The 23,481-nt window shown below is 38.9% G+C and overlaps 2 protein-coding genes across 4 annotated transcripts; both read left to right on the forward strand.

The window, feature by feature from the left end:
* The first annotated feature begins 56 nt into the window (after positions 1-56).
* Positions 57-4,327, forward strand: LOC133469826 (sarcoplasmic reticulum histidine-rich calcium-binding protein). 2 transcript variants are annotated; one of them, XM_061757406.1, is made up of 8 exons: positions 57-175; positions 424-630; positions 905-1,435; positions 2,194-2,297; positions 2,401-2,472; positions 2,972-3,026; positions 3,727-3,763; positions 3,899-4,327. In XM_061757406.1, the coding sequence occupies exons 2-8, from the start codon at positions 486-488 to the stop codon at positions 3,918-3,920; spliced, it is 966 nt and encodes a 321-aa protein (XP_061613390.1). In that variant the 5' UTR covers positions 57-175; positions 424-485; the 3' UTR covers positions 3,921-4,327. The 2 variants fall into 2 exon arrangements, with proteins under 2 accessions (XP_061613390.1, XP_061613388.1); XM_061757404.1 differs by lacking the exon at positions 57-175 and having other exon boundaries at positions 348-630.
* A 7,121-nt stretch (positions 4,328-11,448) lies between these two features.
* On the forward strand, positions 11,449-22,636 carry LOC133469820 (carbonic anhydrase 4-like). Of its 2 annotated transcripts, XM_061757395.1 has the most exons (17): positions 11,449-11,557; positions 11,878-11,926; positions 12,578-12,610; positions 12,694-12,870; positions 13,211-13,362; positions 13,474-13,563; positions 13,632-13,698; positions 14,312-14,475; positions 15,379-15,484; positions 15,948-15,977; positions 16,094-16,270; positions 17,275-17,429; positions 17,509-17,598; positions 20,143-20,190; positions 20,264-20,354; positions 21,081-21,244; positions 22,177-22,636. In XM_061757395.1, exons 2-17 carry the CDS (start codon positions 11,878-11,880, stop codon positions 22,342-22,344), a joined length of 1,761 nt encoding a protein of 586 aa, XP_061613379.1. In that variant the 5' UTR covers positions 11,449-11,557; the 3' UTR covers positions 22,345-22,636. The 2 variants fall into 2 exon arrangements, with proteins under 2 accessions (XP_061613379.1, XP_061613380.1); XM_061757396.1 differs by lacking the exons at positions 12,578-12,610; positions 12,694-12,870 and having other exon boundaries at positions 11,459-11,557.
* Positions 22,637-23,481: the final 845 nt, after the last annotated feature.

A 23,481-nucleotide genomic window follows, 5' to 3' on the forward strand; every position in this document is an offset into this window, starting at 1 on the left:
GTAATGGAGTTGTCTTTTTTTTTTTATGTACATTGAATTAAAAATCAAAAAGAGGCGATAAACATACCTGTCGAGCATATAGGTTGCTAATTCCGCAACTCTTGTGAATCCTGTCAGGTGCCGGAGGTCCCTTCGCTCTGGTCCTGTGTTATACCCAGTTGTTGGCAAACAAGGGGTGAGCTTATTATTATTTGTTTTGTATTATTATTGCATAATATTATAACCATATGTTCTATGAGCTTCTCTCTACCAGTTAAGCCCCCCGAAACTGTTATAGAGGACCTCCCCCCGCCCCCTCCCAAACACACAGGCCTAAAGGCACCCCTAGCATTCTTCCACCATGCCCATGTGCCCCTGTCACTCACCCACTTGTATTGCCACCGTGTCCTCTGGCTCAGTCCTCTCTTCTTGTCTCCCCTCCAGCTGCGACCACTTCTGTGGATTCTAAACTTCCTTAAGGGTGCGATTCCATTGGGTAAGTCAAGATGGCACCCGTAAAAAGCTGGGTGGGACGTCTCCTCCTGGTGCTGCTGCTTTTGTATCCGTCTTCGGCCAGGGCTCGAGACCTCTCGGAAGAAGATGCCCTTGGCGGAGTTGTGGAGGAGCTGGCTGCTGATAAATGGGATGATGGTAGTGTATCCATATTTATACCTCCCAAAATGCACTTAAATGTTTAAATGTGACCACAGCACATTTCTATTTAGTTATTAGGTCTATAATTGTGTTCAAGGTTTTAATGCATAATTGAACTAACGCATACATACAGTATTGTGAACATCAACAGGTTTCGATTGTTTTTTAATTCCTCCTCAATGCTGCTCTTCATTTGTATTGTTATTTCTATATTAATTTAGAATGTAATTTCCCTCACTGGATGAATAAAGTATCTGTCTATGTATCCAAGAGGAGGAGGAGGTAGTAGCAGAGGAAGAATCAGATGATGGGACTGAAGTGAATACAAAGGATGAAGAAACTTCAGAAGAGGAAGAGAAAGAGGAGGGAGAAGATGAGGTTGAGAATAAGGAAGAGGAGACCGAGGAGCAGCAAACCAGTCATGCCGAAGAGTCCGAGGAGGAAGATGGCTTGACTGAAGATGAAGATGGCGATGCCGAGGACGCACACAGCTTGACAGGAGAGGAAGATGGTGAGACTGAGGAAGACGACGAGACCGAGGATGAAGACGGCGAAGATGATGAGACCGACGAAGAAGACGGCAAGACCGAGGACGAAGACGGCAAAGCCGAGGAGGAAGACTGCAAGACCGAAGAAGAGGCTGATGAGAATGAGGATGCTGAGGGTTTGGAAACGGAAGACGCAGAAGCTGAAAATGAGGACGAGGCAGAAATGGCAGAAGAAGCGATGCAGGAGGAGGATCCCACGGATGAGGATGAAGAGCAGGAGGCTGACAATGCTGAGGAAAAAGCGAATTATGAAGGTGAAGTGTGTGCGCTTAAAGTCCACTAACCTTGAAGTCACACATTTAATGAATTGCTGTAAAGTACAATTCATTGCCTTTGGTCCATCTGTTTGTTTTCTGGCTCTGACGTAAGCAGCGGAAAGTTGAAGAACACTGCCACACACGCATACACACGCGTCAGTCCTAAAATAAGTTGGCTTATCGGCGAGGTCGCTGCCACCGAGTGTTATCTGATCCGTTCCAGCTTTTGCCGGAACCACTGGGATCAAGCGCGCCATTGGCACTGAAGAGATGCACACTACCGTACATAACGCAAAACAAAAATATCTGTCAATCAGGTTTTAAACAACGGCAAGCACAGTTTATTTTTCACATTTCTTCTCTCCATTGCATTGACACGTTGCTTGAATTTTCTGTAATATATTTCCAGATTAAATATTGAAATGCTTATAACAATTTTTTTCAGCTTTTTCAGAATAATAACCTTACAGGTCTTAACATCATCACAGTCATTCCACAGTTTCACACCCGTGACGGAAAAACAACGATTTATTTATTTTTTCTTTGTTTGTATCCTTTTTTTTTTTTTTTTTTTTTTTGGGTGTAAATATTAATGATCCTCAGGTTTTATTTTGCCCCATGGTATTGTATGGTGTACCTAATATTGTGTTCTGTTCCACTATTGCAATAATGACATCATTATTGGCTCAAGGCCCAAGGAAAATCAATACTGTGCATTTCTCCATCTCCATATGATTCGGCTGATGTACTTTTAGATGAAAATGATGACTCGGAAGAACAACAGAGCGAGGAAGAAGCCGCCACAGACACACGACACTTCCACTCGGGCTCTCTGTGCAGCATTTGCTCCATCTGTGAGGTATACAACTGTAACAATCCTAAACTTTGTATTTTTAAGAAGGTATGTCGAATGTCAAGGTGTCACACGGGGATGAATAACAAGTTGCACTTGTTGTGTGTAGCACTGTTCCAGTGACTGTGGCATGTGTCCATGTGAGGAGGGAGATGAGTCAGACCACTGTGAGAAGTGCCAAGTAAGCGTCCCCTCGTCTGTATTCAGTGGCTATACAGGAAAAGTCTACACACCTCTGTTTTAATGTCAGGTTTTTGTGATTTAAAAAACGAGACAGAAGATGACTAATTTCAAAACCTTTTACCTTTTTTTCAACTCGGTGGTGTTTTTTTTTTTGTTTGTTTTTTTTTTTTGCTTTTCGAGGCATGGAGGTTTTGTGTGAGCACTAACTTCTGTTCAACCCTCAACACAACCACATCTTAATTATAAAGGTGTGCATACCTGTGGAACCACATTATTTCAGTTGTTGAATTTTCTTTTTCCTTTTGAAAGACTGAAAAACAAATCAGCTGAGTTGTAAAAGTCACATTAATGGTGGAAATAAGGTTTGAAATGATTTATCTTGGTCTCAGTTTGTATATCACATAAACCTGACATTTAAACAGAGGTGTGCAGACATTTTTGTACATGCAGAAAAAAAAATGGCAATCTCCTTATATGCATGATTTCAAATCTTCCAGGAATGCTCCTCCTGTTACCTTTGCCCCATACTGTGTGACACCATTTGCAAACCAGGTACAGGATTCATTCCTAACAACACACTGTACAAAGTCACATTCCAACACATTTAAAATATGTGAGATGGTATTTTTGCAGTTTTGCAGTGGCATTGGGAGCCTTTTATACTCAATGCACGCACAAACACACAATTGAAGCTTGACAACAAATTATTTAAATATTCAGTCATGATTTTTAACAGTTCACTATTTGTATTATTATTATTATTTGTAGCTGTATTTGTGTAGCGAGATCCCTCATCCTTTATACCATATTTAATCTCTTATCATATGACATGGCACAGTGGACGACCTGTTAGAGAGTCTGCCTCACAGTTCTGAGGACCGGGGTTCAATCCCCGGCCCAGCCTGTGTGGAGTTTGCATGTTCTCCCCGTGCCTGCGTGGGTTTTCTCCAGGCACTCCTGTTTCCTCCCACATCCCAAAAACATGCATGGTAGGTTAATTGAAGACTCTAAATTTCCCGTAGGCGTGAATGTGAGTGCGAGTGGTTGTTTGTTTCTATGTGCCCTGCGATTGGCTGGCAACCAGTTCCGGGTGTACCCCGCCTCCTGCCCGATGATAGCTGGGATAGGCTCCAGCATGCCCGCGACCCTAGTGAGGAGAAGCGGCTCAGAAAATGGATGGATGCATGGATCATATGACATCTAGACATGCCATAACATTTTCATAATAATAAACTTGTATTGTTCTTTTCAGGCGGTCTTGTGGATGAGCTTACCGCCTCCATCTTTCAGTAAGACTCCTCTTTAATCACTTACAGTATATGCAAAAAACAAACAAAACAAAGAATAAAATAAATAAAAATCTATAAACTGTACATACAATGCAAATCCTAGCTCAGGGTTCAAGATGTCATGTACCTTTCCAGGACTGTGGCCTCTTTGCTGTAAACACACTCGACTGAGTGTTGACTGAGATCTGTCGCTCCACCCTGCGGTGAGCTCAGGCACACTTCGTTGAAGTCGTCCGGCTGCACACGCCTCACTCATGTGCAACATGAACATTGAATATTTGCTCAAGACCTTGTCAATGATTGTGACAAATGACGCAAACATGCATATTTAGGTCTGAAATGGTTGTAATACGCATATCTGGTGATATTTTATGGAGCTGTCGTATAACAGTAGAGAAATACGACTACTACTGGACAGTTGAAGTGCAAATTGCTTCGCCAAGGTGTTATTTTTTTCTCTGTATTAAATATAAAAAGAGAATTCATGTGTAAATGGCTCTTGAAAGAATTCCATTTGATTCATGTGGCAATCGAAATAAAAAAAAATTGTTTATGCTACTTGAAGGCGAGCTGTACTTGACAGGTTATTACAAATGGAAAAAAAATGGTACTAGTATTAGGGCCACACAGAAATAATGCATCAATGAAGTAATAAAATGACAAAAACCTTTCTAAAAATGTCATATTTAACAAAAAAAGGTTAAACTCATACGTGCAATTAGGATGAGTATTCTTGGGGATATTGCTAATATTGTATTTAATGATATTATATTTATTTGGACATTAAATTGTTAAAATCCTGACTTTATTCTTGGGAGTACTTTACAATACTACTCCTATTCTGGAAAATAAATTCAACTTAATTATTCATACTCAGAATAATCTTATTCTCATAACATTATAGCTCACATTTTTTTTGTCCCCAATACTCCTTTGTAACAATGTGCTGTATCTCCAACCTTTTTTTTTTTTCATCAAGAAGAACGGTAAATTCTTTTTATTCAAAATGTAAACGTGCGTTCCTTTGGACGGCAATGGTCTGCTTTTCGGGGCCATGGAAGGTTCAAACATCTGAAAAATGTAATGGGCACTAAGAAGTTTATGCCATGTATGTGCTGAATAATGTGACTTTTTGAGATGAAAATGAGTTAGCAGGTCAAGTAAGGACACTTTTGGTTTGGTTTTTTAAACCGGTTTTGCCTTATCCAGCCAGTGTGTGTAGATATCTTGGCGCCAAGGGTTGAGTTAATCCTCTCGATTAAAAATAATTAAAAAGGAATGTTGTGCACAAAGCAAATTGGCGCCCTGCCAGTGGCAACACTCTGTATGTGTATATATTGTGATTACATTTTCGAGATCCAAGGAATGTACTTTTATTTTTTTAACCTGTACTCTTCGGCTGCTTGGTCATACAGAATGGAGGATCTGTCTAATTCTTTTGCTACATGCTTTGAGGAAGGGATGTAACATGTATCAAATAGACTAGGATGGGAAGAGAGGACAGGACAGGACATACCGTAGGTAGTGAGCCAGGCAGTGCAACCGGTATGTGTGGTGGGAATAGCTATGCTGTGTGAAAAACCTGTAGAAACTGAGTGCAAATTAATGGGCAAGTCAAGGAAGGTATCAGATTCATAAGGATTGCTTAGAGAAATTAGGGTGTGGCCCCACACCAAGCAACACAATCCTGTGGGTGTGTGTCTACCAGAGAAATGCTAGTGAATTAACACTGCCACACAGTTCCTCAGGTTGTGTAGCAAGCTTAGGTAGGACAGCACTGGCCTGGCTGTTCCGGTGTAGAAACTCGACAATTTATGCTCCCAATTGGTATCATTCTTATGGAATGGAAAAATGACAGGCGTTAAGATGCAAGAGAGACCACTGTCCGTCAGCAAGATTTGTTGGGTGAAAACACCTTCATTAATATTCCACGCAGTTGTAAAAAGGCCATGGGGTTGCCTCAAAGCCAAAAGAGGCTGTGTTTTTATTTGTTACCTATTACTGGTTGTGATAAAGCATAGGTGTCAAACTCAAAGCCCGGGGGCCAGATCTAGACCACCACATACATTTTTTGGGCCCGCAAAAGCAATCCGTGTGAGTCAGTTTCCATGATTCTTGTACAAACCTGGACCAAAATTATAACTTGTCATATGTAATAAATAATAATTAGATATATTTTTTCATGTTGACAGTAACTTTAAAAAATAGTTGAACAAACAATTATCCTTAACTTCTGATTTCAAAACTAGTTATCCATCAATTTGTGATGTATATGTAATAATGTGATGAGGTGATTAAACATTTATTTAACACGTAAAGACTGAAATTGTCTTGAATAAAAAAAGTATGAATTAAATACAATTCCCATTTTGATAAAACACTGCACACACATTTTTTCCCCTCTTTTATTGAATTGCATAGTGCTCATACGGAGAAGAAAAAAAAATCAATCAATATCTATGTTGATGAAGGAAGTTCGCATCCAAACAGCAGTTCTGTGAGGATATTCTGACATCCTGCAAAGAAATTCAAGCAGTTCAATGGATGCTAGGATTGTAAAACTGCTATCAAATAAGTGGTCCGATGTGAAAATGTAACTTGAACAGTTAAGATATTTTGGATTGCAATAGCTTTTAATTTCAGTAAATATGACATCACCTCCCTAGTGAGGATAAAGCGGAATGGCAGATGAATGAATGAATGAATGACATTACCTCCTAATGCTGCAAATTCAACAAATGACAATCTTCAGTGCTTTACGACCTATAAAATGTTTTGAAACTCTTGTGTGTAATAATTTGGAACAACTCATTTTAAGGTTTTAAAAAATGTGATATGCAATGCCATGGTAGCATTTTATTATCAGAAAATACTGTTATCATTGGAAGGTTCTTTTTTTCAAAAATACAGTATGTAATGGTTATTGACTTGAAAATTATGTGGATTGTCATTTGCATAAACTATTTTGGAAAATCTGCGAAAATGGTAATTTTCATCTAATATGAAATGCCGTGTACTATATATGAATTGACAGAGACCTTAGTACTGTATTTTAATGGCAAGGCAGATATTGACAATAGGTTTATGTGAATAGACAGGTAGATTATTGTTACATAATTATTGATTATAGTATTAGGGCCACACAAAAGAAAAACAATCGACAAAAGTCATCAAATTAGAAGGAAAAAAAATTCTTGTTGACTTAATTCTCGGACTACTATGAAATTTTTTCTTAAAAAAAATTCATCATTGATAGTCCTAATAATCCTACCTATGATTATTCTTTTATTTTCAAGAAAAGTAAGTCATTTTTCTTCAAAATGTGGACATGCTTTTCTTTGGACAGCAATTATTTGCTTTTCGGAGGCCTTGGAAAGTTAAAACTTTTGATTCATTTTCTGGGCGCTAAGGAGTTTATGTGGAGTAAGTGCTTAACGACGTTACATTTTTAGTTTAAAATAAGTTGGGAAGGGCAATCAAGGGGACATTTTTTTTAAACCGGTTTGTCTTGTCCATCTTGGTGCGAGAATGCTTAGAGACGCTGGCAGCAAGGTTTGAGTTGATCGTTGCCATTAATGATGCATCATTTAAAAAACAAGGTGGTGCACAATGGATATTAGCAACCTGCCAAATTACAACACTCTCTATTTGTGTACAGTCAGATTATGATTTTTGAGAGCCTGTTGTTGTATCTACTTTTGATGATGATGTTTTGTTCTTTGGTGAAAAATTCTTCATGTGGACTTGAAAGGAAAGCATATGTTTCTCCACAACCTGTATGTACCTTTCAGTATCAATGGTGCCTCCACAGATGTGTAAGTTACCCATGCCATTGGCACGAACACAGCCCCATACCATCACAGATGCTGGCTTTTGAACTTTGCGTCCATAACAATCCGGATGGTTCTTTTCCTCTTTGGCCCGGAGGACACGACGTCCCCAATTTCCAAAAATAATTTGAAATGTGGACTCGTCGGACCACAGAACCCTTTTCCACTTTGCGTCAGTCCATCTTAGAGGAGCTCGGGCCCAGAGAAGCCGGAGGCGTTTCTGGGTGTTGTTGATAAATGGCTTTTGCTTTGCGTAGTAGAGTTTCAAGTTGCACTTACGCATGTAGCGCCGAACTGTATTTACTGACATTGGTTTTCTGAAGTGTTCCTGAGCCCACATGGTGATATCCTTTACACATTGATGTCGGTTTTTGATTGAGTGCCGCCTGAGGGATCGAAGGTCACTGGCATTCAATGTTGGTTTTCGGCCTTGCCGCTTACATGCAGCGATTTCTCCAGATTCTCTGAACGTTTTGATGATATTATGGACCGTAGATGATGAAATCCCTAAATTCCTTGCAATTGTAGGTTGAGGAATATTGCCGACTATTTTCTCACACACTTGTTCACAAAGAGGTGAACCTCTCCCCATCTTTGCTTGTGAATGACTGAGTCATTCAGGGAAACTTTTGTTCTACCCAATCATGGCACCCACCTGTTTCCAATTGGCCTGTTCACCTGTGGGATGTTCCAAACAGGTGTTTGATGAGCATTCCTCAACTTTCTCAGTCTTTTTTGCCACCTTTCCGAGCTTTTTTGGAGCGTGTTGCAGCCATAAAATTCTAAGTTAATGATTATTTGCTAAAAACAATAAAGTTTATCAGTTTGAACATTAAATATCTTGTCTTTGCCAGTCGCCGACCTGGTAACCATAGTAATAAGAGTGGGTGTTGAGTATTCGCATTTCTCTTGGCTGCGCCCCACCCTTCTTTGATGTGCCGCCTCAGCAACTCCGTACACCAATTGACTAACACAGTGTTTTGCAATCAGTGTGCCGTGGCACATTAGTCTGCCATGAGCAATCTTCAGGTGTGCCGTGGGAAATTATCAAATTTTACTTAAATGCTCAAAAAAATTATTAATTTACCAGAAATAATGTATATTTGTTCCTCTATTTATGCCAGTGAGGGATAGTGACAGACAGAACAAATAAATGCTCTTCTATTCGATGGCAGGAAGTACATACAGTAATTACTGTGCATCTACTTTTTGTGACATTTTGGTTTGTTGGTGTGCCGTGATATTTTCCAATTGTAAAATATGTGCCTTCGCTCCATAAAGGTTGGAAATCACTGGACTAACATGCATGTGATATGGTGTTCATTCGCTCATAAGTTCTATAGACACGCTATAGGCTTTAATTGCTTGTCCTGGGACCACTAATATTAACACAGGTTATATTAAGATATCAACTCACAGGTTCTTCCAGGTGTTTAGACACTATAAAAAGCAACCCAATGCACCACTTGTCAATAGCGCTGCCCCCCACCCATCCACAAATAAGAACACGATTTGACTGTTGTAACATTATTTGTGGTCAAATGTCTAGACTATCTAACTAATGTTCTGCTGTGGTTCGCACCCCTGTTCGCCTTGTCCTTGCTGTCCTTCGCTCTGTCCCGTAAGACCCTTTTTCTGTCCGGCTCCATTTTCAATAATTAAAAAATAATAATAAGCAGAGGGAGAATTTCAAAGTCCCCTGCTGCAGAAAAGGCATACAGAGCCACCATTTTGCATGTCCATGCAGCTGAACAGGACAGGTAAAATAATAGTAATAATAAATAATAATATTTTTTTAAAATAATAAAGAAAACTGTGTGTTCGTTATGGGTATTTAAAAGTGAATGTCGTGAGAAGCGCTTGGCAAGCTTTCCAACTTGACAAAAAACCTGTTATGTACACTACATAGTTATGATTAGAATTTGGCACGCTGCTAGGAAAGCAAAGGAACGTGCTTCCTTTACATACAGTCGCAACAAAATATAAGAATAAAAAAGTGCAGCTCGGGGGCATTGATGCTGGGCATCCCAGAATGCCTACCGGCATTCATTGTTTTTAATTGCGTGTTTTATTATTGTGTTTCCTTGTGGATGCATGTTCTAATTAAAGTAAACTTGGAATAAAGGATACTGCTGGTCAAAGTCCAACAAGGTGCTTTATTACAACTAAGACGAATTAATGGCCATTCTTTCTACCACACATCTGTCAATGGTACCGTACATACATTTGTAATTACTAAGGAGGAAGACGGCGAGACTATGTCAACAGCCTGGCTTGACTAAACACAGGGAGGGAGAGATTGTTACAATTAATAAAGTGCTAAATTGAAAATTATTTTTTAAAAATACATTCAAAATAAAAATATGTATTTATATTTATTTGATCTAAACCACTGAAACGCTAAAATATGAGACTATCCCGCTAATACTTGCTGTTCCATCTTATTTCATTGGGTTCTCTCTATTTAGCTCAATACTAATGTACAGTTGATTATAGTGATAGTTTATTATTTGTTATACGTTTGTGAAAAGGAGTGGACAACTCTCCTGAATAAAGTGCTCCCTGGCTTTTTGGAGGAACTCCTTTTTATGATTATTTTAATCTTTTTTCATTTGTTTCAGTGTCTTTATTCTTTGTCTGGATCACCACGCTACTTATGACTATGGCACGAATTCAGGACAAAATCTTTTGTCACGACGTCCTCAGTGATATTCATAATATATTTTGTAAACATTGTACGACAGAGCTATTAAGATTGTAACGCTTTATTTGAAACATTTAGACCAGGACTGGGAATTCACTTGGGGGGGGGGGGGGGAGGAAGTGATTTTAAAAGATGAATAAATACATTTTAAGAAAAAAACAGTTAGTCAATGGCACAAATATTACTGGACTCTTGATAATGTAAATTCTTGGCTGTCTTTACATTCGGTTGCGCTCAACACTTTTGCTGCCTTTTGTAATTGAAATGACACGATCCAAAACACAGCTCCTTCTTCTCAAATGACACCTCTTATGTTGTCAGGCCTCGGCATAATCCAGAGAGATTAATTTTCCTTCTCGGCTGTCAGTCTGCTAAAGAATTTATTTCAAGAGTATTCTAGTGTTTAAACATGGTCCAATGCACCGGAACGGTCGGTTTTAGCGGGATTTTACTGTTGTTTACATGCACCATTGTGGCCGCTCTCTTCAAAGAAAGTGGAGGATACCGCTTCCTTTATTGTGCTTTCAAAAGTCTTTCTCATCATTCTTGTAGACCACCAAACCCTAACCTGTCAATTAAGTTGTTAATGATTATCAAAGCATTAGGTTCACCTGCATGACCTTTATAGACAAAATGGAATCCCGAGGTAGGTGCACTGCAAAACATTGGCTTAAAAAGTAATGAAATGAGGAAAATTATGGAATTTAAATGACATTATCTGCCAATAGAACAGGAAAATTATTTGTGTTATATTTTGCAACGCTGTAGAACTACACAGGTGTTTATGTTTGTTTATTTTTTAAATTTGTTGTAGCTTCATACTGTACAGAAAATCCCAATATTAGTAACACTCTATGCAATGCAGTTCTACGCCACTGCAAACTACAATAATTAACCAAATGAGCATTGTTCTCTTATGGGGTCTTATTAGACTGCTGCAGGTGTACCTAATGGTTTGAACAACAAGTGTAGTTCCACTTTAGGTCATCGTCTCACTTAAAAAAAAAAAAAAGAAAAACAGGTTAAAACACTTTATTATGACAGCAAAGCTCTTACTGAAAGAAACAAACAAGGTTTCATGTCTCCCCTATTCAGGTTACATGTTGTCATTGTACACAGTAAGGGACCCCTCCTTTTAAAAATCCCTCCCACTCTTAATCCCAAACACATTTTCCATTCAGTTTTGGGTGTGTTTCAGTGTTAATGAACGGATATACTTTATATTTTTAGCCAAAAGGGATTGAACGGCTGAGTTCTAAGGTAAGACTTTTCTCTCTAAAGCTTTCAATTTAAAATGTAATCATTTTATTTGCAAATAATAACAATCGGCGCAACAATTCTAAGGTGAAAAAAGGAAGTGTGAAGTGTAACATTTGGTTAATGGATTGTGTGAAGTAGTATACAAAGAAATTAGCTGCTCAAACCACAAAGAAATGTAATTATATGATGTTCGCTGGGTTGCAAAATGCTTTGTTATTGAATTTTCTCTGTAAGAATGACTAAGGCCAGACAGTGTAAAGTAACAATTGGATATATTTTACTTGAATGTCATTGACCTTTTTCTCTCTGTGTATGCAAAGATGCGGGCCTCCTTTACTGTGCTGTGCCTGAGTGTGGTGATAAAGATCGGTGAGTGAAATCCATCACCATTTGCAAGGAACTTTATTTGTAATTAATCAGAGACACTTTAAATGGTGGCAGGTGTGTGCTAGCTCCAATTGAACAAGTTTGAATGCTATTGGTTGATTCTAAACACGGCCACATCCCAATTATAAGAGGGTGCGCACGCAACTTTATTTACGTCCCCTTTCAAAACATTATAGGTTACAAATGATAGGTTATAGGTCAAATTAAAAGTTTTTAAATGTTTTATATTCGTCCCAATTTTTTTTTTAATAGCACAAAAACCCTCCAGTTGAAAAGGGGTGTGTAGATGTTTTATAGCCACTGTATGTAGAATTAGATTAGATTCAACTTTTCGTCATTACACGCCACAAGTACAAGGCAACAAAATGCAGAATGCACGAGCAGTAAAACTAATGTATGAGATGGTGTATAAATAGATGTCTGTGTACATTTCTACAGATATGTACAGGCTATATGATCGTGTACTATGCAATGTACAGTCCAAGTTGCAATGACATTAAAGACAAAGAATTTACTGTATATGTAATCAATCTTGTGTTTTTGTTTGTTTTGTTTTGGAATATAACTGGGTCTATAGAATACTGTATAGCGATGCAGTCATTGTATTGTCTTTTCTTTTTTCCCATAAATCAGCCAGTGCAAGTACATGGTGCTACACAGGCTGCGGTAAGTGCGAGTTTCTGACAAGTGTGGTTAAAAGGGCAAAGTTTAATGGTTTTGAACGGGTTCCCGGTCTCCCGCTTGAGCAGATCACACACCCAGCCACTGGCAAGACCTCGATGGTTCCTTCTGCGGGGGTCAAAGGCAGTCGCCCGTCAATATACAGAGCAGCCACGTTGAGAAGGACGAAAAGCTCCACAGCTTCTCTTTTGTCAACTTTTCATCTCAGCATACCTTCAAAGCCATCGTAAATAATGGACATACAGGTACTTTAAAAGCCCAAATGATGACCTCCATTTCCATTTGAAACGATTTGGAGTCTAAAATGACACAAAATAGTAACCCTGATGACTTTTTTTTTTTACAGTAATTGCATAGTATACTAATAGAAAATGTATAGCAACATTAGTTTAATTCTGTGAACTTTGAAGGTTCCACAATATATTTTCTACTCCTCTAAATGACACTTCCCAACCGCCAGGAATGCCCAGGACAGAAGTATGGGGGGTGAAAAACAAAACAAAACAAAACAAAACAAAAAAAAAACCTACCTAACTGCTACCCTACAATGATTATCTGTGTCCCATTTCTGCTTCTTTTGCCTAGCCAAATTGTTACTGAAGGACAACGAGGTGGAACTGAGTGGGGGTGGACTCAATGGCACCTATTCCACAATCCAATTCCATTTCCACTGGGGCGACAGAGATCACCATTCCGGGTCTGAGCACACCATCGATGGGCACAGATACCCAATGGAGGTACAATAGAGGCCCACAAATGATACAAAAATTCCTAAAAAGAAATCTTTGGCGAAGGAATTTCGAGTGCTTGATAAATTGCGACACCTTGACATTTGTCATCGCTTGCAGATGCATATTGTGAGTCTGAAGAAAGGTCTGTCAGTGGCGCAGGCCGTCGAAGATTCAGCCGGCATCGCCGTTCTGGGCTTCTTCATTAATGTATGTGCAGATAAACAGCAAAGGCCTGCTTTTGAGTCACCAAACTTACTGATGACTGTCCCTCCTAGGCGACTGAAGATGAAAATTTGTCCAGTCCTTGGAGTGCCTTGACCTCTTACCTTCTGAACAAGACGGGTATAAAGCACGTGACTTGAACACGTCGTAGACATAGAAAAATACGACTCTTGAGAATGCTTGAAATAAGTCTGGAGACAAAGTAACATGTACAGTTTACTATCTTTACAAAGAGGTCAGATAATCAACACGTTGACTCGCCCTCTCATGTTGCTAAATAAGAAGGTAAATAAATTAGAAATCCATGGTGGCCAACTGGTTAGAGCGTCAGCCTCACAGTTCTGAGGTGCGGGGTTCAATCCCCGTCCCCGTCTGTGTGGAGTTTGCATGTTCTCCCCGTGCCTGCGTGGGTTTTCTCCGGGCACTCCGGTTTCCTCCCACATCCCAAAAACATGCATCAATTGGAGACTCTAAATTGCCCGTAGGTATGACTGTGAGTGCGAATGGTTGTTTGTTCCTATGTGCCCTGCGATTGGCTGGCAACCAGTTCAGGGTGTACCCAGCCTCCTGCCCGATGACAGCTGGGATAGGCTCCAGCACGCCCGCGACCCTAGTGAGGAGAAGCGGCTCAGAAAATGGATGGATGGATGGATAAATTAGAAATGCGTATAGCGGGACACAATTGTTTGTTTGTTTTTTTGCAGTCACAACCTGCCGTTGTGTATTCTTTCAGACACTGAAGTCAACGTGACGCACCTCATCTCCATCGACGACCTCATCGGGGGCGTGAACCTCACCAAATACTACCGCTACATGGGCTCGCTGACCACCCCCTCCTGCAATGAAGCGGTCGCCTGGACGGTATTTCAGGAGCCCATCGGAGTCAATAAAACTCTGGTGAGTCGGGAAGTCTGAAAAGTAGGTCCAGATAAGCCAGACTATTGCGGCTTTAAAAGTGGACTTTTCACAGGTATATATTTGAACCCAAACAGTGCATCAACACATATAGACAGACAATGTAACAATACAGTTACATTTTCTTGATCCTACAAAATGACATTTCAATGGGGAAAGATGATTTGAAATATAAATGTTCTGAGTTACGACCATGGTCATGGACCGAATTAAACCCGTATCTCAAGGTACCACTCTATACCGTATGTATGAGGTAGGTGGCTCTCGGCCTGTACATTGTATTAGGTGCCTTGAGATAACTTCTGTTGTGATTTAAGACTATATGAATAAAATCGACTTGACTTAATCCATCTGATTTGATCCAGACATAATGAGCATGCAATACAGGTGCCGAGTTAAAATCACCATCGATGACTTGCTGCTTTTGACAATCGTTCATATTTATCTTGCTAGACGGATTCCATGTGAGGATGCAGATAAAAACAAAAAGAATATCAGATAATTTGTTTGAGCGATGCCGCGTGGGAGCCGGCTCGTTATCAGATCGTGACGGCTTCCCTCGCGTACACGATTCTGTCCTCGCACGTGTATGAGGGCTCAACGTGGGCAGGGAAGTCTGACCTCAACCGGTTTGACCCCTGCTGTGGCACATGTGGAAAACTCGTGCATATTCTGTAAACTACTGAAGTCATGGACAAACAGAAAGTTTACATGAAGCCAAGGCTCAGAAATGTGTCTTCAGTATTTTGTTGCATTGTTGAATGGCACTGATTAAGTTCTGTGGTGGGAAGTAATAAAGTGCAAATACTTCATTTCTGTACTTAAGTAGATTTTGTTTGTTTGTTTGTTATTTAATTTCTCCCCCGCCCCGCCTTCTAATTTCAGCTCCAACAGTTTCCTTTGAAGACAGGCCTTACCAATGTGTATCGCCCGGTACAAGACCTCCATGGACGCCAAGTGTTTTCTTCTCCTGCTGTTATTCTACCTCCCAGTGGGTTGGGATACGTAATATGAAAGGACATTTTAATGCAGCGCTACCCAACTTTTATTGAGCTAGGGCACATCCAGTTTTTTTCTTTTTTCATTAGTAAAAATCTTAACGCCAAACAAAAATGTCACAAAAAGTATATACTGGAATAATGATGATTTCGTCTCAATTTACTCACAAATTGACTTACTCAATGTGAAATATGGGATATAGCCACTGGGATAAAGCACAACGATAGTACTTGTATCGGTGCGCAATAAAAACTGAAGATATTTTAAGTACACCAGCACAGTAAAAAAACTGATATTTGAGGTCAATGTTTCCCAGCATTTATTGAGCTAAGGCAGAAAAGTTATACACTGAAATAATGCTGATCTCATCTCAGTTGGCTCACAAATGGACTTAGTATTAACTCGCCAACATAATTCAATGGTTTGATTTACTGCACTGAATTCTCTTTCCTTAGGTCATGTATGGTGCTATGCTGATGACTGCGGTAAGTCACCGTCAAAGGCATCCAAATACGATATCGGACACGCGTGCAAAGTGCAAAATGGTGTTTAAGCTTAATCGGGAACTTCCATTGTCCCCCAACCCCAAACTCCTCCACAGAGTTCGGTCCTTCCAAGTGGCACCTTCTGCCCGACTCGCACTGCGGTGGCGAGCGCCAGTCGCCAGTCAACATCGAGGCGCAGAACGCCGTCAAGGACGAGCGCCTTGACGGCTTCACTTTTACTAAGTTTGACGACAAACATGTCATTAAGTACATCACAAATACAGGCCATACAGGTTGGAAAGCACTCCTCCCACTCACTTGAAATTTATGTTGATGATTTGAAAGTGTTTATTGTAATTAACAACACCGGCACTTGCCGACATAGATCTACTTCAAAAAAGTCTGACATATTTATTATTTATTGTCATGTTAGTTAGATATTTCACTATGTAAATTGTATTTTGAATGTAAAAGAAGGCCAACAGTCTTAATGTATGTGCACTCAATAGCCATAACATTAGGTACACTTGTAGTGGTTTCAAATTAGTGCAATATCAACATCATTATTAGGTTATGATGTAAAATTGCATTGCATCATACTGAGGGGTGGCAGTATTTAACCACTCACATTTGATAACCAAAATATTATAATCAACTTCTCAATATGATGCTATGCAATTTTACACTAATAAACATATTGCTACATGAAAGCATTAAAAACAAATAAAGCAAATACGATCTCAGTGGAACTGTTTTAACAGCCCCAAATCGTTTGATTCACAAATGGTCTTACTATACAAAATTAAAACTAACTTTGAATAATAAAAATCAATTACATGTAAAAAATAGAATAAACAAATAAAAAAAATTTTCTAAATGTGAAAAATATAATTTAAACGTAAAAATATTTTTTAAATTGTAATTTAATAAACACATTTAAGCATTTATTTCTTTCTCTTAAATCTATCTTTAAAAACATTACATTTTAAATCTAAAATTAAATTACTATTTTAAATATCAAATTCAAAACCCTTATTGTTTACATTTTTTAAAATGTTATTTTTATGTTTTAAAATCTTTTAAAGATACAATTGAAAAAAATCATTATCATTTTCTTGAATTTGTATTGTATATTTTAATTACAGTATTATTATTTTTATTTATTTAGTGTGACCATAGGAGGAATTTCAAAAAATGAAAGTAGCCCCAAATATGACAAAAAAGGATCCCTGCCTTGCATTAGATTGTGCGGGTAGCATATCCAATGTTCTCCTATGCGTGTTGTTTCCCTTTTTAGTCAAGTTTGTACTGAAGGAGGGTGCAATGGAGTTGTCTGGGGGCGGCCTGGGTCACGTCTACTCCACTCTCCAGTTCCACTTCCACTGGGGTTCCTCATCTCCGGGCTCCGAAGGCTCTGAGCACACGGTCGATTCCAAAAGATTCCCAATGGAGGTGCTCAGAAATCTCATCATACATGTTCCTGCCATTTATTGTTTTCTGAGGTTTTTACTCCCCCAAAATATTGTTTTAGGTGCATATTGTGAACAAGAGGAAGGATTTAACTCTGGAGGAGGCAGTAAACACCAAAACTGGCCTGGCAGTGTTGGGATTCTTTATTGAGGTAACATAAAGTGTGATTATATGGTGTGCTCCCCAAATACGCTATGCTTGTTTTAAAGGTTTCATTTAATGTTGAAGAACTGTTTTTTTTTACGCATTTATTTAGATACAATTTTTAGTTAACTTTTAAGTGCAAAATATTTTAACAGAATCATGATTTAAGCATGTTTTTTTATTATCCTATTTTTAAGCACAGTGTTAATGTTCCAACTGTGCATAATGTTACAGTGGCTCACAATAATATGAAATATACTTTTGAATAATAAAACTTAAGTCTTGTTTTTGATGACCACCTGGCCCTACTATGCTACTGTATTTTAATATTGGTCCCAATGGTGGTACTTGGTGTAAAAAAATTAAGAACTACTAGTTTAGTGCACAGGCATCTGGCCCGCTACTTTGTTTTTATGGCTAAATGTTTCTTGAGAAACAATTGCAATTGTCATATAGAAGCAGGGGAGGCAGAGCCTAAGCGTAAAAAAAAAATAAACAAATATTGATTAGATGATTTTAATTTCAATTTTAATATGCACTCATAACTTTCCACAGTAATGCTAAGGTTTTAATTTTGCATGTTGCATATTTAGCTTTGCTGATCACATAAGACCACAGATTTAAAAAAGTGCGAGGTGAGGCAGACAGTACTCTAGCCTCACAAAGGCGGACAACAATGAGGCACATCCAGGTAATTTCTGGAGGGTCTCCTCATGCAATGGACTATTCCATTTTTTTTTTTTACTGCGTATATGCAAACTAGATTCAGGAAGACGGTGCTTCAAACAACAGGCCCGAAAACACAAATTTACCAGTTTTGAATGTTGAACTTCAAATTTAATGGCAAATATGCCACTCTGTTTGGCTCATGCATTTGTAAATCTGACTCTAACATCATCAGCCATGAACCCAACCGCGCGTCACTGCACTGAGGCCCATCAGGTGTGTCGTACCTCGTATTGAATTAACCGTGTGTTAAAGTTGGATGACATGGCATTCACAACAAATACAACTTTTGATACAGCCTTTGTTGCGGAGTTCAAAGCCAAGTCCAAAACCGTGCAACTGCAGATGTAATCTCTGCACAGAATTTAGCACGACAGAAGAATATGTTCATGGAGCATGCAGAAAGATGAGAAATGCAAGTGGCTGATTGGCACATTAAATCAGGCCGTTTAGTTACTTGAAGCAGCTTTTTTAGATAAGAACACTTATGCAAGCCTTTCCATGCGTTTGACTGACAATTCCATGATGGTGTAAGATGATTAACATTTTAGGATTGCCAGCTCCCATGACGCAAATATTTGTAAGATTTTTTTTCTTACTTTTAATCAGGCAAACAACATTTAGCTGATTTTTTTTCCTTTGTAAGGAGACATTATTTAGTTCTTAACTTCATATTAAAACGTGATATGATGTGTCACCTGTGATTACATCATAAGTTTTCCAGCGAGTGAATGTTTTCTTGTAAGATTTATTTTTATTTTATTGATTAAAATGCGGTGCAACAATGTAGTCAGTGTACAGCTTGTATAATTGCGTACGTGTATTGTCCTCTCAAAATAACTCAACACACAGTTATTCATGTCTAAACCGCTGGCAACAAAAGTGAGTACACCCCTAAGTGAAAATGTCCAAATTAGCAATTTTCTCTCCCTGGTGTCATGTGGCATGTCAGTTGTATAGGGTCTCTGCTGCTGATGCTGCTGTTATAACATAACCTGCCTAATAAATGGAAGCATAATCAATATCATTCAACTGCAACAATTTTCACTGTTGCCATGACTGCATTAAAACAACAAAGCATGCGATGTTCTAATACTTTTACACTTGTGCTGTTTATACTTTAGATACAGTACATAGTGTATGTCATAATCAGTGCACACCATTTTAAATCCATAGTATTATAGTAACCATTTACCTGTAATACTTCAAGATAAAAGCATTGAAGTGGACATGACTCTGCTATGCCAGCCATGCATGTACGTACATAAAATGATCACAATACACTTTTCCCCAATTATTGACAAGGAAACCCCATGTCTTCAGAGTACTCGCGTTGATGCGCTGAGAGACGGAGGAAGTTTCATAAATGAAAATATATTACACATTGCTTTCATACCCTACACATGAAATAAAACAATAATCAGAGAAGAATAACAAAATGCACGGCATTTCAATTTTTCACATTACGTGTTCGTAATTGTGGCACAAATGTAACCCCATATTTATCTTGGCACAATGAAAAAAAGTATTTTGAAGTTAAACGACTCGTACTATTGGAGCTTACTGCATCACCTACAGTAGTTATGCAACTCCTCTTCGTTTGTGTCTGAATGATTGTATTTTACTGCCCCCAGTGGTCAAATCGCACACGACAAAAAGATCTGCAATGAATTAATCATAGTGCACAAACTGTTTATTGTTTTACTTTCTATTCAGTGATGATATTACTACATCCAAATTACAATATTCTAGAATGCTATTTTCCATGTTAAACAGTATTTACTTGTTGACAGATGTCAATATCAATGGTGTAATTTCTCTCTAGGCTGCAGCAAAAGGCAGAAGCAGTGGGGCTGCTGACCAACAGGAAGATGTGAGTCCATTAAAATTTTGACCACCATATTGCATGACCCAGCAGTCCAATAGTTGACATTTTTTTGATATAGTCGCAAGTCTCCTCTGATAACTCCTCGGATGTTTCAATGACTGGCACCTGGAAAGCACTGAGCAGCTACCTGGCAGCGATACAAAGCATCGGTGTGTATATCTTTGTTTTGTTTAATGTGTGTGTGTGTATAGACTCTGACTAAAAACATTAAGTTTTTACAGTAAGCAGACTTTTGGGCATAGAGTTTTATCCAATTCGTGCAACTAGCTTAAGCGCCGTTGTACAGTGTCACATTTCGGTCCGTTTCGACGTAGTTCTTCCATGATGGCTGATCGCGCGATCTTCTTTGGTCTCCCCTTTTTTTGTCTTTGTTTGCCAACCACTGGGGTCCATCTCGTTGTCATCGAGCAGTGATTCTCAAAGTATCATATGTGTAGAGGGAGCCTGCATCCAGAGTGAAAGAATCGCTACCTGAGTACAGTTCAATTATAGTTAACCTTTAAGCTCAATAAATTTGCATTTTGAGACCTTGAAAGATGAAAAATAAATGTCTTTTTTGGGGTGTAGACATAACTAGCTAGCTAACTGCACACTGTCGTGGTAATGAACCTAGTAATTGTATTGTAGCATAAGTAATGTAATTCACAATTGCGCCGAATAACTTTTGTTTGTATGAATTTATATTCAATCTTTATTAAAGTAAAGAGTTCCCCCCCCCCCCCCCCCCTATATTTAAGCACAGTGTTAATGTTCAAACTGTGCATAATGTTACAGTGGCTTACGATATTACCGGTAAATACACTTTTTTAGGAATAAAACGTGTCTCTTTTTTGGATGACTGTATAATGTTGGTCATAATGTCACTTTTGCTGTAGGGTCACAGGTGGAGGTCACAGGAGAGCTCTCGCTTCCTGAGCTGCTCGGCGATGTGGACCTGACCTCTTACTACCGCTACAACGGCTCATTAACCACACCGTCGTGCAACGAAGCAGTGGTCTGGACCGTCTTTAAAGAGTCAATTAAGGTGGACCAGAGTCTGGTAAGCGCATCATGAAGGGTTTGGATTCCTAGCGCGGTTTGTATAACGTCACCTGGATAGTCCCTGCTACAATTATCAGATTAAAATGATGGAGCTGTGGCATGCCTTGAAACACGTGTATTTATATGACCTACACTGATAGAATGATGCCATTTCTTATTTTAAGCTAAAACTATCCATAACCCGTAATAAAATCTCAATAACAAGTGAGACTATCTGATAAATATATGTATATCATACAAAGAAGAAACCTGTTTTGCCTTATTTTATCTCGGTCAGATTTGAGTTTCGCCGTGTAAGAGACAGCAGGACAGAGTAGTAGCTCATTTCAGAACTTTACCGGGTCAGGTCCGAAAGGTAAGTCTAGCTAGTCCCAGACAGTCCAAAAGCAACACCCTGAAAGCAATCCTAAAATATGGATAGTAAAATAAAAATATCAACTGCAATTAACTCGTGTGATTGCTGTTCGCTAGCACGTCAGCCTGATACTGATCAGCCGAGTATTCGACTGAGGTGCATGCAAAGATGTGTAGAAGATATCCTATTGTTTGCACGGCTGATCAGTATCACACTTACGCGATATGAAACATCCGACAAAAGAATCTGATTTTGCAGATTACCAAAAAATGTCCTTTTAAATGCCTGCAATTGTTCCAACTGACACAACAACCCGACCCGGATAAGCGGTAGAAAATGGATGGATGGATGGATGGATGGACACAACAAGTTTTTTTCTATCAAGAGCAGCATAAACAAAAAGTGGCATCTTTTGTTAGCATTTCATAATAATGATTTCTTTCTTGTAATTTATTTATTTATTTTAGTCATCATTTTGTTGACTTGGAGTCAACACGTGCAGGAAGTCCGAATGTTTTACAAAAACAGAGCAAGTTTGCATTGACAGCCTCTGTGTTCGTCATCCCTGCCTCCAGCTGACGATGTTCCCGAACCGGACCGGCTTTCGCGACGTCTTCCGGCCCACGCAGGCTCTTCACGGCAGGAACATTTACACCACAGCTGGAGGCAGCGCCCTTGCACCAGCTGAACTCTTTCTACTGCTAGTTTTTTTTCTGTCTCTCTCTCCTGTGACTGAAAACTGAAGTGTATTTCTTTATCTACCTTGCACTTTTTTTTTCATATTATAGAGTATTGCTATGTGTTCTGGCTGTCCATTCTTATTTGTGCTGGAATGCCATAAATCTAGTTGTGTCAGGATATAATTTAAATTATTGTGACTATTTGTACACTTTATGAGTCCGTCATATCAAGAACTCCAACCTGTAACTATTACTGAAGCTTATCAATCATCTGTGTGTGTGTGTGTGTGTGTGTGTGGGTGGGTGGACAAGATTTCATGAAATAAAATGCAGTGACTGAAACGTACAATTGTAAGGGGTTCTATTTCTTTTCCCTGTAGCGTTTCTCGTCTACTGCTTCTGCGTCGAGGATGATAGTTTTTTTTTTTTTTTAAATAAATAAATATATATATATAAATATATATAAATATCACGTTCCTTATATGAGGTCGTTGCCACTTTATTTGAACAAAACATTTTTGCCTTGTTCAGAAAGTGAATAGCGGAAATGAGGTCTGATATGGTTTAAATGACAGTTCTGGCAGCAAATGATTCAAAATAAGATGTTAGAACACGTTAGTTTCATTATATTAAATCGAAATCGCGTGGACTTGGAAGGCCGCCATCAGTAGTGATGGGAATTGATAAAGAATTTAGAGAATTTCTGATTCATTATCGATACTGCTTATACCATGGCGACTGCCAGCGGCCGATCAGTCGCTGCGACTCAGATGACCAAAAATATTGCTTGCCCTCTCACCAGGGCGACGTCTCACGGAAGCCAATTTGCATACACCACTCACGCTCATGTAACAATTAGCATGGGTTGATTGGTCATGCCAACAGAGTGAGTCACTTGGATGATGTAATAGAAAAGCGACTATTGTTGCGTTACGAATGGCACAGTCGCGTAGCAACAGAGCTAACACAATATCCCACACATCCAAATAATGATATGAAGTTTTATTGCACGTCGTGTTGGTAAAGTTCAGAACCAGAATACACTTCTTACATGTGACGTCAAGACGACTCGATAAGCAGAATTCCTAAGAATCAAATCACTGGGATCTGGTTCTCAAAGACAACCGGTTTTTGAGTCCCATCCCTGGTCATCAAACCAGATGTATAATCAAAGTTGTTTAGTTTTTTGTTGTACTGTGT

The sequence above is a fragment of the Phyllopteryx taeniolatus genome, chromosome 19 (genome assembly GCF_024500385.1).
Source record: "Phyllopteryx taeniolatus isolate TA_2022b chromosome 19, UOR_Ptae_1.2, whole genome shotgun sequence".
NCBI classification, from domain to species: domain Eukaryota; kingdom Metazoa; phylum Chordata; class Actinopteri; order Syngnathiformes; family Syngnathidae; genus Phyllopteryx; species Phyllopteryx taeniolatus.